At 45.5% G+C, this 17489-nt stretch overlaps 1 protein-coding gene across 1 annotated transcript in view; it reads left to right on the plus strand.

Moving 5' to 3' along the window:
- The first annotated feature begins 1507 nt into the window (after positions 1–1507).
- LOC119167489 (lysine-specific demethylase 3) overlaps positions 1508–17489 on the plus strand; it is a 90215-nt gene continuing 74233 nt past the window's right edge. The window contains exon 1 of the mRNA XM_075866180.1: positions 1508–1844. Coding sequence (XP_075722295.1) covers positions 1802–1844 — 43 coding nt within the window. The 5' untranslated portion in view covers positions 1508–1801. The remainder of the gene's footprint in view (positions 1845–17489) is intronic.

Here is a 17489-nt window from a genome sequence, read left to right on the forward strand (position 1 = left end):
TCCTCCCCCCTTGAAGAAGAAATGCTGTGTGGAGGCCACATGTAACAGTCTGATGCGTAGTTGAAAGGCGCGGACGGAACGGCGTGGTCAGCTGAAGCTGACCAGCTTTTTTTTTTTCAGACTGTACTGCTGTGTTGCCAGCCGCAACACAGCAGTATAGTCTGAAAAAAAAAAAGCAGTACCAAGGTATTCAACACAGCTCAATCAATCACGTTTGTAACGTTCCTCAAAAGTTTGACACAGTGTACTCATCACCACGTGTATCATGCCCAATGCACTCACTAGTAATAGAGGCTCCGCTATGACAGCCTAGCAGTACACTCTACATGGTCTTTGACTTGACTTGCCCGAGGTCGGGCCATGTGTCAGATGCAGAAGTCGATTCTTTCACGTTGGGACGAGGCTGCTTCGAAGCACAATTGATCGCAATTGGCTGGTGTTTCAGGCTGCTTCGAACCACACCTCGCCGCGGTCGTGGTGACAATACATCCATGATCAGCCTGAACGTTGAGCAGCCCAGTGCACCCATCAACACGGCAATTTACGTCCTGTCGTCACATACGACTTAAACTCTCCCGCATATCTCGCTTTTAGCCATGCACACAAACAACAAAGGACACGAACCTTCACTAGTGCCGTTGTCACTAGAACACAGCACCTTTTCTGACAGACACCATTTTAAGAGTCAGTTGGCTTGGAATGGCTTGGCTACTTTACTGATCAGTAAGGTCAGTGGTTGCCAGCTGCTAGTTTGTTATTGTGCGCTACAGCAGCATATAATGACCAATTTAAGGCTGTGACATTTAGGAACACACTGTTTCAAATAGACATTTTGCAATACCAGGTTCGATATCCAAGCCGATCAACTACGCATGTTTCATAAGGCGGAACGCGTACTTTGAAAATTTTCTGCCAAAAAAGAAACAAATGAGGCGAAAATATACTTTAACTTTATGACTGTATTAAACGAACGTGTGGAGAAAGTTTGCACATATGAAATGCATCTACTTGGTGCGCAAAGGTTTTGAGGAATTATATATAAGTGCTCAGTGCAATGCTTTTGTGATCCCCAAAAGATCTTTGACAGGACCTTTTCCATATACATACACCTGTACTTTGTGTTGTGCAGGCATATAGCACAGTAAGACATTAAATAAATAACAATGACGATATTACCGAACCTTGGGAGATACCTCTCGATTGTTTATAATATGAAGAAGACACACCAGATTGAGAGCAATAAAATTCTGGGGAGTTTTCGAATGGGTGCCCCAAAGAAATAGTGTCAAGGCCAATGTGCATGTGCAAAACCGAAACCGAGTTTAGGTTTTGGGTTGGGGACGCTATTTCTCGAATTTAGCGGGAGCCCCAAAAGCTTTGCGTCAGACAAACGTGGTGGCACCTATTGAAGTGGCGTGAACAAGAATTGGGTTAATACACAAAGCGCCGCAGATCCTATTCGAAAACTCTTCGCTCCTGCTTGATCTGAAGCGCGGGCTTTGGGGCATCTATTTTAGAACCCTCTTCTGTTTTTTTAAAAAAGAGTGATTTTGTTAAACGTACGTGCGTAAGCGAATTTATTAGTTTAACGTGTTCCGCATACACTGTCATGCGCTTTAGGAATAAATATCTGGAGTTTAACTTCGCGCAAGGTGTTCTGTGGGCAACCTCGCACGGCGACCTCAACATTGTATCAAGCAGCCAACGTGTATTGCAGCAAGCTTAACGAAGCATTGCATGCAGCAACCAACATGTATTACAGCAAGCATAACGAAGCATCAAAGTAAACTGTAGCCACTGGATGATAAAGGCGATGGCCATGAACCTGAGGTCTGGAAGTTTGGGTAAGTCTTGTGTTCCTTGATGAACGCACGAAGAGCAAATTGCAACCGAAGCGAGAATCGGGCGCTACGGAATTCTTTTATGGGCGCCAAGTGACTTTCTTCTGGTTTTCCAGAAACCAGCGACGCGATGGCGACGAACCGCGGCCCTTCGCGACAGCCATGGCGACCGCGAATCTCATCGTCGTCGCTCCAAAATTGCATGCACATATGGATCTTAAAAGTTTCGTATTTGCAGGAAGCCATCGTCGGTAGTCGCGGGCAGCTTCGCGACTTTCGCCCGCTGTGTACTTATCAGCTATGATGTCTCTACACTCGCACCGCTCGTGGTAAACCCCGCTGTGGCGCGCATTTGACACATTTCGAGTTTCACTAGTTTTTTCGGCTGATAGACCATGGTTCGTTGCCGCAGAAGTGAATGCCAGTTACACGGTGAGCCTGTGTCGCACAGACAGCGTTTTTGGAGAACCTTTTTTCTGTGTTTTGTGAACTGACCACCCTAAGCCTAGTGAGCAGCTTCGGACTGGCCTAGGGCACAGCTGCCGGCGGCCGCGTTCGCACCGCGTCCGCGCGGCCGTGCCGTGCCTGGTGAACCTGTTACGCTTGGCGCGTTTCACTCCGAATCTAAAGACGCCTGCTATGAAAACGACCGCGGCATGCACAAGCGTTCCAGTGAACTCAGGCGATTTCCCGACGCTATCTGACGAAAACGAGACAATGGATGCAACACAGTCTACGTTCTCATCAGAATCGTCTACCGAACCTCGGGTCCACGGCAGCGGGCTCTTCTACCGGCACCACCGAACTTCTCGACAATGGGGTACAAAAGAATAACGCCGTGTACTACCGACGCCAAGTGTCGCCGAACAGACTGTGGCAAGTTTCCTTTTGGCGTTGCATAAGTTTGTTGCCAGACTTTGGGATGTTTGTTGCCAGACTGTCGCTAATTTTGGCTAAAAAGTTTTTTCTTGTAGTTGTGGCTTCTTCGTAAGAGTTTGGTCGTCACCCCCGGAAGCTTTTCAGGCCTGCGCGTCACGTGACGTGACGTCGACGACGTCACATCGCGCCGGCCGGCCGGCCGCCCTTCGCTGGGTGGCTGCGCCAGCCGCGAGCGCCCTTCACGCCTACCGACTCGGGCGAGGTTCCTTGACACCATGTCCGCACGATTTATCAAGGTATCCATTGATTGTATGGTTTAACGCGCCGACGGAACGCAGGCGATGAAGCGCGCCGTAGGGGAGGGCTCAGGATCAAGTTTTACTACCTGGGAATCTTTATTGTGTGCCGAAATCTCGTACACACGGGCGTTTTTGCTTTTCGCCTCCATCAGAAATGCGGCCGCCGCAGCCGGGTATCGAAACCGCGCCCTAGTGCTCAGCAGCGCTACGCCTTAGCCACTGAGCCACCGTTGCGGGGGAACTTATCAAGGTATCAAGAAATAATGAATATCGTGAATGGAATAATGCGTATTTATTTATCACAGCCAGACGCCGTCTGTACAAATATCACAGTGCACATTGTTCTCGGTCCAGGCAGACGACAGGCAACACAAGATGTTGCCCTTAATGCTGAAAATATGCCAAAAGTACAAAACACAATATCTTGCCACATAAAACTCAGAAAACAAAACAGATTGTAACAGCAAAAACATCCCCGAGCTTTGGAACAGAAAAAGCACACTTTCATTTAAATTGTAGGTTAGAGGAAAACATACCATTCGTTTATCATAGTAGCAGTAGCAACACAAGGTATCAGGTTCAAACACTTGCCAAAAAATACAATACATAAGAACACTGGTGACTAAATTGTGGTCCACAGCATGATAAATGACAGAAAGAAAAGTAATTGTACTGCCACAGGTAGGTGCATGTTCTAGGGAAAAAATCAAACAAAAATCTAAGAAAAAACAAATCACAGTGCACAACATGTCTGTACACAGAGTGCACAAGGAAAGTGTACACAGCTTAGGTACCAAAACGGACTGTACAACTGCTACAGTGGGCACCGAGGCAGTTCGAGTTAAAAAAAAAGAAAAAAGTACAGCACCTTTAAAAGCTAACAACTTGTAAAGAGATACAAAACTGGAAACAAGGCTCAAACAAGGGAATGTATTGCTTGAGCCAGGTGGCAATAAGTGCAGCGCTCCTCAGACAGCATCGACAGGTTGTTCAAAATTTCCAACTAGGAACTTACTTTTTGAACTGAGTCTGGTACAACAGCGCTACCAAGGTTCTTGATTGGTGAACCTTGATAGCAGGCAAAGACTTCAAGGTTTGCAAACACGGTCAATGACGCATTCAAACAAGGTTCACGATAGTCGATAATGTTCAAAAACATGGAGCACTCTTCTTTATGAATCACAGTCCACTTCGGAGACACTGACACCCCTTGCAGGCGAGCCCTTAGTTCTTCGAGGGACGAAAACCGGTCTCGTTCTTGCTCCGCTTCATATGACGCCTGCGACTCTTCTACAGCACGGGCGAGTTGGGAGGCTTCTTGTCGGCTCCTCTTGGCGTCAGGGGTTTCTCTCGTGCTCTGGTCTCGTACTGATAGGTAGGGCGGACAGCCGGGAAATACCGTTGAGACAGATCCAGGACGCAACCGTGGTACTGGGAGTGCAACTTCAATAACTCTCCCTGTCCTTGGATCCGTCTACGATGTCGTCTTCTCAATGCATGAAGCGTCGAAATGATCCGCGCACACCTGCACAAACGTTTCAAGAACGTCTGAGACGCCACTTCTCAAAAGAAAAAAATGCGCTCCCGTTTGCATGACCGTGTTTACAGTCCGTGTAGCTAAAACAAAGTCTACCTACGTTTCGCAAGCATCTAAATAAAAGCGCTGCGCTAAGCGGTACAAGCAACATGAAAGGAAACACGGGAGCATGATGTCACCGCACTCCACGAAGCGCTTCCACCGAGAGCTTGCAAGAATGGACGACACCACGGCACTGTTAGTGAACAAAGCGCAGCTGACCATCCTTGCTGCGAACGCTGCTGGCGTCAGCGCTTCGCGAGGCCCGGCGGCCACACGCTCAAGTATTTCCCATCATAGGTGATTTCTACCCGAACAAGCAACGACAAGCTAAGAACAGGAGCATCTCAAATTCTTACCTTAGTGCACGAAGTCGGCACGAAGTCCTTCCTAGGAATGGCGCGTAGCCATTGTTTGAGAGCGTCGGCGTCTTTAGGGAAGGAAAACACTTGTATCTTCTTTCCTGTTTTGTAGTTGCCGGTGCATCCGGGTACACAACACTTATTCGACATTGTCGCATCACTCCAGCATCACGCACGGAAACGAAATTGCCGCAAAACAACAACAGAAAGCAACAAACGTGAAACACCGTCAACACCACGCCGCCGAACCGTCACCACCGCCGCCCGCGCTGCGCTCGCTGCCGCTGCGGCTTCCCCGAGAGTCGGCCGGCCGGAAATGACGTCAGATTGCTGGGCGCAGGCCTGAAAAGATTTTCCGGGGGTGACGGTTTGGTGCTATCCGCGGTGCATTTCTTGGCTGAAAAGTTTTCTCCTGTAGTTGTGGCTTTTCCGTAAGAATTTGGTGCTATCGGTGGTGCATTCCGTGCACCACGGATAGAATTTGGTGCATCCGTAATGTCAGAAGCCACAACTACAGAAGAAAACTTTTAGCCAAATTTAGCGGCAGTCTGGCAACAACAACCCTTCCAGTCTGGCAACAAACTTATGCAACGCCTAAAGGAACCTTGCCCAGACTGCACGCCTAACGGGTGAGTTGGCCCCGCTATACTGTTTTGATCAGGCCGCTGAATCGCACCAACCCGAAAATGTGTATCTCACTCCATATTGGATCACACACTATACAATAAAAAAACGGACAAATGAAAGCTTTAGGTTTATCAATAGCCAGCTGCAACAGCCCACAAAAGTGGGTACGTAGACTGCGGCAGGCTTGGCCAGCCACGTTACATATGATACGTTGTCTGTCCCTCAAATACGGAGGTGTGACGACAACAAGCCTGTCGCACTCTAGCAAGAGCTGCGGCTGTTGGGAAGATTTTGTACGGTGCACCCATATACACGTTCTCTCCAACGGACATCCTAAATTTGGAATGCCGTCATCGGGCTACTCTCCATACCATCACGGGGCTCCCTAAACACACTAAGATATCCGCCCTTGAAAGCGCATGGGGCTTGCCCCCTCTGCAAGACGTCATTTGTGAAGCCCACACTCGACACCACATCCGCCTGGAAAACACGCCACAAGGTCGTCGCTTTCTGGCCTGGGATTGTCAGCGACATGATGATGCACCTCTTCTTAATCAGTCCTTACCCCCATGGGAAACTCCAATAGCCTCTCGACTGTTCCGTCGCCCCATATCTCGTCATAATAATATTGCCCGCCAGTTTCTTGCCACGCAACAACTAAGGGAAGCGAGCTTAGATACCATCGACATATACACGGACGCTGCCATTACCGATGACGAAGCTGGTATAGCATGGATCTGCGTGCAGACCACCGAGGGCCTACAGGTTCCATCTACCAAACGGTACCCCTATGCATGCCGAACTACTTGCCATATGGGGAGCGACTGCAAGCCTCCCATACACTATACAGAAACCCCTTCGTGTCTTTACCGACTCGCACGCTGCCTACTCGGAAATATTTCGCCCAGCGTCCGAGGATGCTACAGCTGCTGCGATTCAAAGCATCATTCGTAGGCATGAAAAAGCCGATAGGCCAATGGAAATTATCTGGACGCTGGGGCATATGGGTGTGCCTAAGGCAATACGGCAGCGCACACCGCTGCTGCTTCCGCAGGTGGGTCGACCAATCTTTCTCTGCCCCCACCCCTCAGGGTGAACCAGTATGAGCTCTTAAGTCAAATAACTCCCTCGGTAACCACAATGCACTATGTACGCACGTCCCTGCGTCATGCTAGTCAAAAACGCATTGCGCAGGTTACCCCACCAGTCCTATTTTCCAGCAATGTAAGCTTTCACGCTCCCAAGAAGTCTTCATTAATAAGGTCTACGCAAATACTGCATACACACCATACTCTAGCAAATTGGCGATAAGCGGACATTGCGACATTGACGTGCAATCACTGCGGGCTGTGTTGCCGCGCAGACCTTCACCACTTACTGTGGCAGGCTTCTGCATTTGAAAAAGGGCGAATGGCCATACAAGCTTTGCAAACCACAAATTATCGTGAAGCGCTCCTTATGGACCCGGACACGCAGTTATTATTTGCCCAATATGGAAGTCAGCAGCCTGATCAGAGTGGTTTAGGGGGTCCGACAAACCACAGTACTGACACTATACCGCCTCAGTACCAGTGATGGTGAATACAATAAGTGCAAAACCCGTGACACTGTGAACTAGTAGTGTAGTTAGAAAGTCCTGCTTATCCTTACAGAGATCCTGTGCCTCTCTTTCTTTTCAATAAAGGACTTTCCATCCATCCATCCTTTGATACATTTTCATTTTCTTACGCCAAGCTGTCCCAAATACATAAAAATCGCAAAAATTGTGCCACACTCTTCCAATACAGCCTCGAAAGCAAGAATTTCGATGCGAACCTTGCTTCAGTGGGAAAATGGACCGACTTCACTAATAAGACACGCGCAATCGCGTTTTTTTTTTTTACTTTGTAGTGTATGGTGACGAAGGCACTCATGGTTCCGCCATAATCTCTAAAGTGTTTTAAACATACGTGACCCCCCCAAAATTGAGCTGTCGTGCATTGGGCGTGCTGCTTCTACTATATAGCTAGGCTGTGTGTTCTAATGGCACTGTCGCCTTGCGAAAACCACCGAGTCTAGTGACGAGCGTAGTGGGGTTGACTTGCAGGTCTTTGTTGTGCACAAGGAGCGCGTTTGTCGGGTCGCTGCAATTTTCATGTCGACGCTGCTGGGTGCATGCGATCCCCTACGCAAGCGCGTTTGCCGTGAGCGAGTAACTGTAAACTTGGAGTCATTTCGCTGGATGCGACGCGCCTCCTTGATGCTCTGGCGCCTGCACATGGGTTCTCAAAATAGGTTCCGTGAGTGACAGAACGCGTGCAGCCCATTCATGGTTTACGCCCATTAGCTACGAAATTATTTAGACAAATGAGTTATCATTTCATTTAAAAAAGCCATTGCACGCGAAATCCGCGCATCGGTGTCTACGGGTAGAGAGAAACATTTGGTTATTTGCGAAGCCGTGGTGACAAAACGCGCGTTCAAACCATTTCAAATGTTATGAACGGCCACCTCGGCTCCTTATTCGTTAATCAAGAGAGAAATTAAATAAGAACAATAATGTTCCTTTAAAAAAAGGTGAAAAGTGGCAAAAAATTCGATAAACCAGAACATACAAAGCAAAATAGCAAAAATGAACAAGGGGGACAAAGAATTGGATATATCTGCCAGTACCACTAGCAGCGTATCCGTCCAGTTGCCTGAATGAATTTATGTAGCGCTGACAGAAAAGCACTGCGGTCTACACCCAAATGACTTGCTCCAAATGATAAAAGGGTGGGTGTATTAACTGCCAATCCAAGCATACCAATCGGCCTTTCAAGAATTATTCGGCGCAGTGAGGGGCTTGTGAGAAGAAAGTGATGTATTGTTTCCGGTTCATTGTGAACTGCACATAGGTTAATGAAAATCCTGATTTGTGGAGATAAAAGAGTAACCGAGGAACTCTGCAGCGAAAATTAAGAGGGTCATTTCACTTTGACGGGTAAGGCATTTTTGGTGGTCCATGTGAATTACAAGTGCCGAAATTCTTCAGATTGTAGGAGCGATGTGTTGTTGATTTTTAAGATTGACAGGTGTTTGCATCGTTCGGCAATAATAAAAGGAAACTCTGGAGCTACCAGTACCACCGGAAAATTTAAAGATGCCGAAGCGAGCGAATCAGCAATTTTATTTAGTGCAATTCCAGCATGCCCGGGGACCCAAATAAACCGAACTTCTGATAGGCTATGCGGTACGAGAGACCAAAATATCCCGAGAAGAGGAGACTGCTTCGCGGCGTTCGATGTGTACAAACAGACAAAGCGTCCGAAATAATAATAGATTTTGATTGCTGAGAACTTAGTTTTCGAAGAGCCAATGTAATAGCCAGGAATTCAGCAAGATAAATTGGTGTGAAGGCAGGAAATCAGAGTGCAAAAGACCAATTAAGCTGGTGAGAAAAAAGTATTTACTCCAGACTTCTGAAGATTTTGCGTTGCATCCATCTCAATTACTACGTAAGTGGGAAAATGACTGAGATGGTCTTGAAGGAGGCCCTCCAGAACATGCTTTGAAAGTAACTTGGCATTTTTCGAAAAAATTTAATAAAAAATCAAGTCAACTGGCACCAAGCATAGGATTTGGGGAGTGAAATACTGGAGGGAAACATGATTTCATAACACGGACTCGACGAAAAGGACTTGGGGTCTTTGATAACCACACTACGGGCGCTTAAGGGGGCAGACTGCTCTTTGACATCTTTTGTTTATTTCTTCAGTGATCTTGATGAAACTGTACAGAATTATGCTGTTTTTTCTGCTGATTTCAAATGTTTAATTCGTTTTCCTGTAACTCATTTTATTCCTGAGATAACTTAAGTTCATCCCCTATTGTTTAAGGCTGTCATACAAAAAAGTGCTTAATTAAAAGTGATATTTGAAATATCCCAACATAGACTAATGACTATTGATTGAAATAATGCAAGAGTTTTTTTGTTTTTAAGCCTTTCTTAATTATTTTACAGCAAAATGAACTATCCATCTTCAAAAGCAGTTGAAATCATGTTAAAATCATGTTAATGAGTGATTATATAAAAAGGCTTGTTCTCTAAATTCTGCTCCCATACTTGCACCCTACACACATACAGGTTTCCATTGCAAAAAGAATTATTATTGTACCTGCCCTAACTGCAGAGATATTGAGGCCTCAAAATTGAACTGTTGTAAATTTACTTCTTTGAGAAAAATGGAAAAAAACTGAAAACACACAGCTTCTTCAAAAAGCGAAAATCGTGGTGTGCATGTTCTGCAAACCTCATAAAAGTGCTCATGAATTCGTAGCAGAGCTTCTAACACAGGTGCCGGCAAATTGGAAAGAGGCCTCGAAGTTAGTTCCCCATTTTTTTGCAGATTCTGCATGTCAACAGTACCAAGAATCTGGACAGTTAGAATGACATCACAAAAAAATTACCACTTCCTGGTGTGTGAAAATTTGCAGAGAGATAGCGAAATACTTGCAGATACTAAATATGTCAATGTTAAAAAATGATTTTTTTTTTCACTTTTTGGTCCCTAAGAGCAGTCTGCCCTCTTAAAGAAAGAAACTGGATATTTGATGAAAACTGTCTGTGAACAGGAGAGTGGTGCACCGTAGAGTTTTAAAAAAGTTGATACGGTAAGCTGTCGAAATATTGCATCAAGTGGAATGATTCGAGCTTCCAAATAAAGCACACTATTTGCAGGCGGCAGTGTGACTGTTTTCTTTCTTTTCTTCTTATGGAGTAAAACCCGTCTTTGTATGTTCAGCGGTACGTCTGAATGGACATGGATTTCTTGTGGGCACTGCGAGAGTCGCGAAGCGGCAATGGCAAGTCGATGTATTATCGAAAGTTCATTGATGGTGATGACTGTAGCATTGTGCATCGGACGCGCTTGTACTATAGAATAAAGAACCAATTTAGAGAAGGGAAACTGTAGCCTTGACAATAGTAGTACGCAAGATAAGCAGCGATGGCGCATAGAACTGCCGATGGCAACCAAGAGAGAGCGCTGAATAAACAGAAAGCGGAAAACAAAATTTGTTGTTTTTATTTTTTCGGCAGGAAGAGAAGAAATGGGCGCCCCTTTTATTCTGTACAGGGTGCGTATGCGCCTACGCAGTTGCCTCGGCTGATTCTTCATTCTATGGCTAAAGAAGAGACCGAGACTCGTGCAGGCCACAGGATTCTCGTTATCTTTCACCCGCTTGATTTGAGCGCGTCGATACGCCCAGCAGCACACCCCAAAGCGCCCTCGGAACACAGTACCTGTGCGCACAAATGTTAACTGGAACAGAAAGGCATTAATTGGCAGCGGGCACCAGTAAAAGCAATTCACAAACGAGTGAGTACGAGGAACAATATTTATTGACAGAAATCCAGCAGTCATGTTTTAATGTAAAATAAAAAAAAACCTATCCTGTTAGAAGCATTATAGCGTGTTCGCAAATGGCACGGCTTTGTTTTCAGAGGAAAAACGAACGGAAAAGCGCGTCTTGTTTGTAGGAACTGTCATTATAAAGCAGTCGGGGAAAATCAGCCTGAGGTGCTTCAGTAACAGCTTCGAATTAAGCTCCTGCTTTCGCCGAGCACAACACCGACACTTTTTATTGTATTGTGACATAGTGCGGTCAAGCTGAAGACATGAGGAAGTTGGGTCTTCGCGAGGAAATCACAGTGGAGCAAAAGTAGAGAGGAGTGCAAGCATTTGAATACAAGCAGAATCAGTGCAAATGAACGTAGTTCACAAACACACAACACTGACAGCGATAACAAGGTCTGAGAGAGAAATCACCAACAAAATATAGCAAATGTGCGCGAATTGGGAAAAATAATTATGTGTCATCGCCGTCCAACTTGCGGAAATCGATGCCTTCGCCGGTAAGATAGTACCCGGAATTCATACAGCTGTACAGCCGCTGCAGCGGCTTACAGAAGCGAATAAAAACGAGCTAGAAAGAAAACGGTGTGCCGAGGACCACGCCAACCATCGGATGAAAACTAACTGGGCTTATGTGCATCAGCTGCCCCCGTCAAGCTGCAGCAGCGCATCCAAAGTAGAACTCGCATGGCACTGCAATCGTTAAACAAATTATGCACAACGTGGAATCGGAATGTTATCGTTCAATTATATAGAAAAGAGCACTTTTTTTCAAAAGTGGTGTCTCTCTTCGCTTTAAATTTTGAGCGTACTATGGTACCCCTAGCAGATTTTCTGTCATCCCCGAGGGCAGATATAAACGGAGCCATTACGGTTTTTTTATCTGATCGATTTTTTTCGCCACCTTTGGAGGTGACTGGAACTTGAGACTTTCCAAAACTTGGTTGTACAGTGTCAATTTTTATGAAAGGGAACACGGGGACGTGCGGCCTGCGCTTTGGTGGCAGCTGGCAGCGCGTTCAAGCGGGGGCGATAGCAGCCACAATAGAGTAACTGCATAGGTCCGCCATCTTGCCTGGCTAGGAACCAGCTATGCGCTGAAGCCACCCTCTGTTTTTACAGGCAACACCCCTGCGTTTTTTTTTCTTGTTGCATATCGACATACTTAGCTTACGTCCTTTGCACACTGTTTGCAGTGCGCGAAGGCCACTTTTCTGCCCGATTTACCAACAAAGTGCAATGTTAGAGCTGACTCAATAGCATGGTAAAAAAAAAGAAAAAGCAACGTTCTTGCTCAGCGTGGTGCATAAAGTGCACAGCGAACATTATTAACTTGTTTTGTCTTGCGACATTCACCTTTCGCAAATTTTTGGAATTTTCGACTGGATTGAGCAGGATCATTCAGTATTTACGTTACGCTGGTGGAATGCGACATTCGTTCACCTTGACAGTACATGAAATTACCCGATGAGTCTCGGTGAATATAACTCAATAAAGAGTTATGCCTTGGGCTTTTGAAGTGCATAAGAGCATAACGGTGCACTCTTTACACAATTCGTGTTGTGTTACTCATGGTTGTTACTTCACTGTTCTAAAACGATTCATTTCATATGTAAAGGCGTATTCTTACCTGATATGCAGCCTACATAAAGTTGGTTGAGTTCAGCTTCAAGTTTAGCGTAGCTTTGCTGTAGAGAACTGGACTGCCACTTAAAAAACTCGAGTTTATTCTCCTATGCTCCTATCCTTTTTACCGTAGGTTTTTCTCTTTTTTTAATTTTGTGCGATAGTAGTCACGGACACCGTTGGCGGCGAACATCTATGGCGCCAAAATCGGCCCTTGTGATCTCAAGAGCTTTGACTATAAAATTCAGCACATTTGACAACCACGCTCTTTTAGCTACATCAGTGGTGAATAAATATATTTCCTTTTCATGAAGATAGGTAATCAGGCTCCGTTTAAAACCGATATAAATGTGGAACAAAGAACAGCGCAGTTTTTTTTTTTTAGCTTGTACACTACAAACAAGGCAGCACTCAGCAGCTGGTAAAACTAGTAGAACATCTTTTACGAGTTTAACCCAGTGTAAAATTCGATGGCTGTGATGGTTGAACTGCAGACCTGGTGCGCACATAGAGCTGATCCACAGTCACCCGCAGGCATCTCTAAACTGCGTTCAAAAAATGCGCAAAGACCAGCCGGATTCGCTTTGAACTTGACTAGCGATGATTCGCGCCAATGCCGCGGTGGCGTCAGAACATACAAAATTGGCCTTAGTGTCAGCTTTCCACAATGCATGGTTGTTGGCGGCGCCGGCGGCATTGGAAAACAGTTGCACTACTCTGGTCCCAAAGGGACCATATACAATTAGTCTTCATTACACAGTGTCTTCTCGCGTCATCTCGCGGCGAGCAGAACAAACATTCGTTGCTTATATAGAACGACAAGCTTGCAACACCTCCTGCTTCAAGGTGATTACCAGCTCTCGAGTAATCGCCTTGAAGGGGTAGGAGGTCACAATTTTGCTGCTGGTTCCATATTAGCACAAATGGTTGTTTTGCTCGCCACGAGATGACGTGAAAAGAGACTGTGGTTCCTCTCGCTCCCACTTAAACGCGCTTCCAGCAGCCACCGAAGCACGCAGGCCATGCGCTCCCCTGTTCCCTTTAATAAAAATTGACATATACATATTTATACTGATGCCTGTGTATGTACATAAAGAGAGTTTTTGCTTGGCTACCGGCTGCTGCGTACTTCTTGTTAGTCGGCGGTGCCTTGTGTTCTCCAAACAATACTACAATGACCTACGATTAAAAAAAAAAAAAACTGGTCAACGTGTGCTGTATTCATAACATGCGTGGTTGCTTGCGTGGAGAGGCGTTATCAGTAACATTTGATCGCTTATTACTGAGTACCGTTCCCGCGCTGCGATCGTGAACGTGATCCGGAACGAGGTGTCCGCGAACGGCAGCGTGGTGCGGTTTCGTTGTCTGTTAAAAGCTCTTGACCCTATCATGTCAAGCTTTTTTTTAAGCGAAGAACCACTGTTACGTAACCAGATTCTTGTGCAATCACAATTTTCAAATTTCTTTTTGAGAGTGGTGTGTTTTTCTTTTTAAATGTTTCCGTGAAACCAACCTTTCAACAAAACTTCTTTTATTAAATATTATTTCACATGTTTGTTAGGGTGGCTGGACAGGTCACATGGTACGCAAAAAAGTTTATACCTGGTAATAATCTGTTTAAGAACTTTCTTCAAAATGTATTTCAGTGTAATATATGTAATATAAACCAATTAAATTATGCACAGTTGCCCCCATGCTGCTAAAAATTTCTATTTTCAAGCTCCCAGGACGACATATTAAATGCCACTAACTGCTCCCAAGGAAGGTTCTTCTGCTCCAAAATTGAAATTTTGCTGCTCCAAAAACTGCTCCCAATTTAGTCTCAGCCGTCTCACCCCTGCGCATAGATAATTAAAAAATACTGGGCTTGTGCCGAGCACAGGTAGTAAGAAAAAAGTGCCGCGTGGCAGTGGTAGAAGATAGGGAGGGAGCAAGCCGAGGTGGCACGTCGAATAATAAAAAACTGAGGAGATTTAGCGGGCAAGGGGTATGTGTAGGTTAGCGGGACTGCAGCGGATGAATGTTGTAGGGCATGGAGGAATGCCTTAATGTTGTAGGGGGTGCATTTATTACGCGGGGTAAAAAAATCTTAATTTCGACAGGTGAAGTTGGGGGTGCTATTATATGCGAGTGCGTTTATTATGCGAGTAAATAGGGTATTTTGTTGGGCAATGCGAGGCTGCAAAAAATATGCGAATGCGATAGCGGGTAAATGCGATAGTTGTGTTGTTGCAGTAGCGCTCCGGTCTAAACGCGGCCTTTGCCAAGTTTTTCTCTCCACCACCTAGCTACATGACGATGCACCTGCTAGCAGACAGATTCGTTGAACCATTCTACACCATCTACTCCTAGTCATGTCAAGACGAGCATGGGGTTACTGTTACGACTGCTCGATCTTTCCCCATGTGCGGCCTGACGAGTCGTTTCCCGAATAAAGGAGCATGCGTCAAAGGAAAAGTAGACTGGCTGGCCACGACGGTGGGGAGGTGAGGGGTGCTGCCCATCAGCGAAGATATGGATGGGTATACTGACCCAGCAGGGAAAATGATCATAGGTATGTCTAAAAGGCATATGATTTGATCATTTGCAAGAGTACTGAGAAGTGTGAAGGGCAGGTAACATGGGAGGTAGGAAGGCTGCATTCGCCGGTAGGTTGTGCATTGATGTCTATATGGATGTATGATAGGCTCAGGGGAATACACATAGATGAATGTGGCTCCAGAAGTCTGGGTAGGGATTCCAAACGTATCAAGCTAAGTTCCAGAAGAGCAATGAAAGTGGGAAAGAGACAAGATGAGCAACTACAGGGGAAGTTTTATTCAGAACGGCAAATAGAAATAGCTACTAAACGAATTGAGAAAGTAATCACTGAGGATAATAAAACAGTGTGGACATACAGGAATATGCTTGGACTGTTTGAGCTAGAGCTTGCTAAGGTACGTGATAAGTCACCCAGGAAAAAGAGACACAAACCAAAGAGTCTGCGGGATGAGGAAGTTAAGAAAGCCATAGCAAAAGGTCGGGAAGCCTCTAGGAACACAGACATGCTAAGCAGCAGAGTGAACCAACAGATTATGTTGAAAGAAAATGGGATCTTTCTAAGCTGAAGAAAGGAAGCATCCTTTCTATCAATGAAAATAGAAAAAAGGGGCCGCAGTGACTGGCAGAAGTGCATAAAAAGGATAGAAAGGCAGCTGCGAATTTTTGGAACCATTTTAACTCCCTAAGTAAGGAGACAAACTTAATAAGACAGATGCTTGGGCTAGTTGGTGATTGGCAATCAACATATTTGCACAGCGCAAGACTACGAATAGTTATGACATAACTACAGAAGAAGAGACAAGGAGAGAAAGAGCGCTGACTTCAACTGAAATTTTATTAGCGAAAAAGCTGGAAATATATACTGGAGGCCAATAAAATTCAAATGCTGGGTGATCTATGTATCAGCATGCCTTCGCTTGCTCTGATTAAAACAGAAATCGAGTGTCTGGCTTTGACACAATAGATCGTGAATTTGTGCTTAGGTGTGGTCTTGTAACCGTATAATGGGATGATGATTGTCTTGTTGTGATGCAATAGGTCGCACGATTGCGCGGTGATGTTCTGTCACGAGTATATATTTCCAGCGTTTTCGCAAATAAAATTTCAGTTGATGTCAGCGCTCTTTCTGTCCTTGTCTTTTCTGTAGTTACGTCATGACTACTCGTAGTCTTGCGCTGTGCAGATATGTTGAGACAAACTTAGAGCAGAGGTTTATAACTACACCTCAAGGTGTTAGGCTAGAAGGGGACGAAGCTATTGAGTATATAAGAGCAAGGGTGACAGGAAAATTTTAACTAGGAAGTGCCCTATGCACCTTGATATACAAGGATGGATCAAGTGGCGCAGTGGCTCCACTTTCATAATTAGATTGGGAAACGGCTCGGAAGAGAGTTTCCAATAGTACATCAACCGGCCCTTTCGGCTTTCCAATCATGCTGATAAAGGAATTAGGTTCCAAGTCTAAGCAAAATTTGGGAGAGGCAGTGAGCAAAGCAATAATTGATGGTGAAGTCCCTGATGGATCGAAACTTCGCAGGATGAACATGATCTATAAAGGAAAGGGAGACAAAGCAGACAGAAACAACTGCCGTCCTATGACAATCAGTGGTTTAGTGGCTGTGGATGCAGATTATAAAGGAAAGACTACAGGCTCGGATAGAGGATGAGTGAGTGCTGGGAGAACTGCAGAATTGATTTCGGAAACAAAGGAGACTGGAAGACAATCTGTACTCACTGTTGTGAGTGAAGTGTGCTAGTCAAATGATTTTCAAATTTGGCAGGCAAGATGGGCTCTTGAAATTGAGTTACCTGCACCAGTGCAGTGAACATTGGCGATTCAAAAAGAAAAGAAACTCAAAAAAATTGTTGGCAATATCCAGAGCCACCGCATCGAAGAAAGAGGAAGAATCGTGCTGGTGGTTGGAAATTTACAAATTCTACTGCCACACGCCTCGTGGCCGATTTTTCGTGGTGGGTAGAGCCATTCTTCTGGAAAGCATCATCATCAGCGGCTAGGGTGTGGCGTGGTTCTAGTGTTCAAGCTAAGACAGCGCCGCAGCTGGCGTCGTCTACCAACAGCGGGAGCGAACCGTCGGGCTACAGTTCGAGCTTCTGCACTCGCACTACGGCGGCTTCCTCGCTGGACTGTTGATGGGCGTGAACCGCTCGTGAGCCGTATCTGTCTCTTCACGCCTCCAGACTCCAACATAAGAACCTTATTGGCTGCCCTCGAAAAACCTTTTATACTCGTATAGGTATCCCTCGTTAAGGAGAACTGCGTTGATATTCTGTCTCCCCGTGCTTGTCATTTTACCTTTTGCTGATTTTTGTTTTACGTCCCAAAACCACTATATGATTATGAA

Source organism: Rhipicephalus microplus, chromosome 6 (genome assembly GCF_043290135.1).
Source record: "Rhipicephalus microplus isolate Deutch F79 chromosome 6, USDA_Rmic, whole genome shotgun sequence".
In the NCBI taxonomy this organism is placed as follows: domain Eukaryota; kingdom Metazoa; phylum Arthropoda; class Arachnida; order Ixodida; family Ixodidae; genus Rhipicephalus; species Rhipicephalus microplus.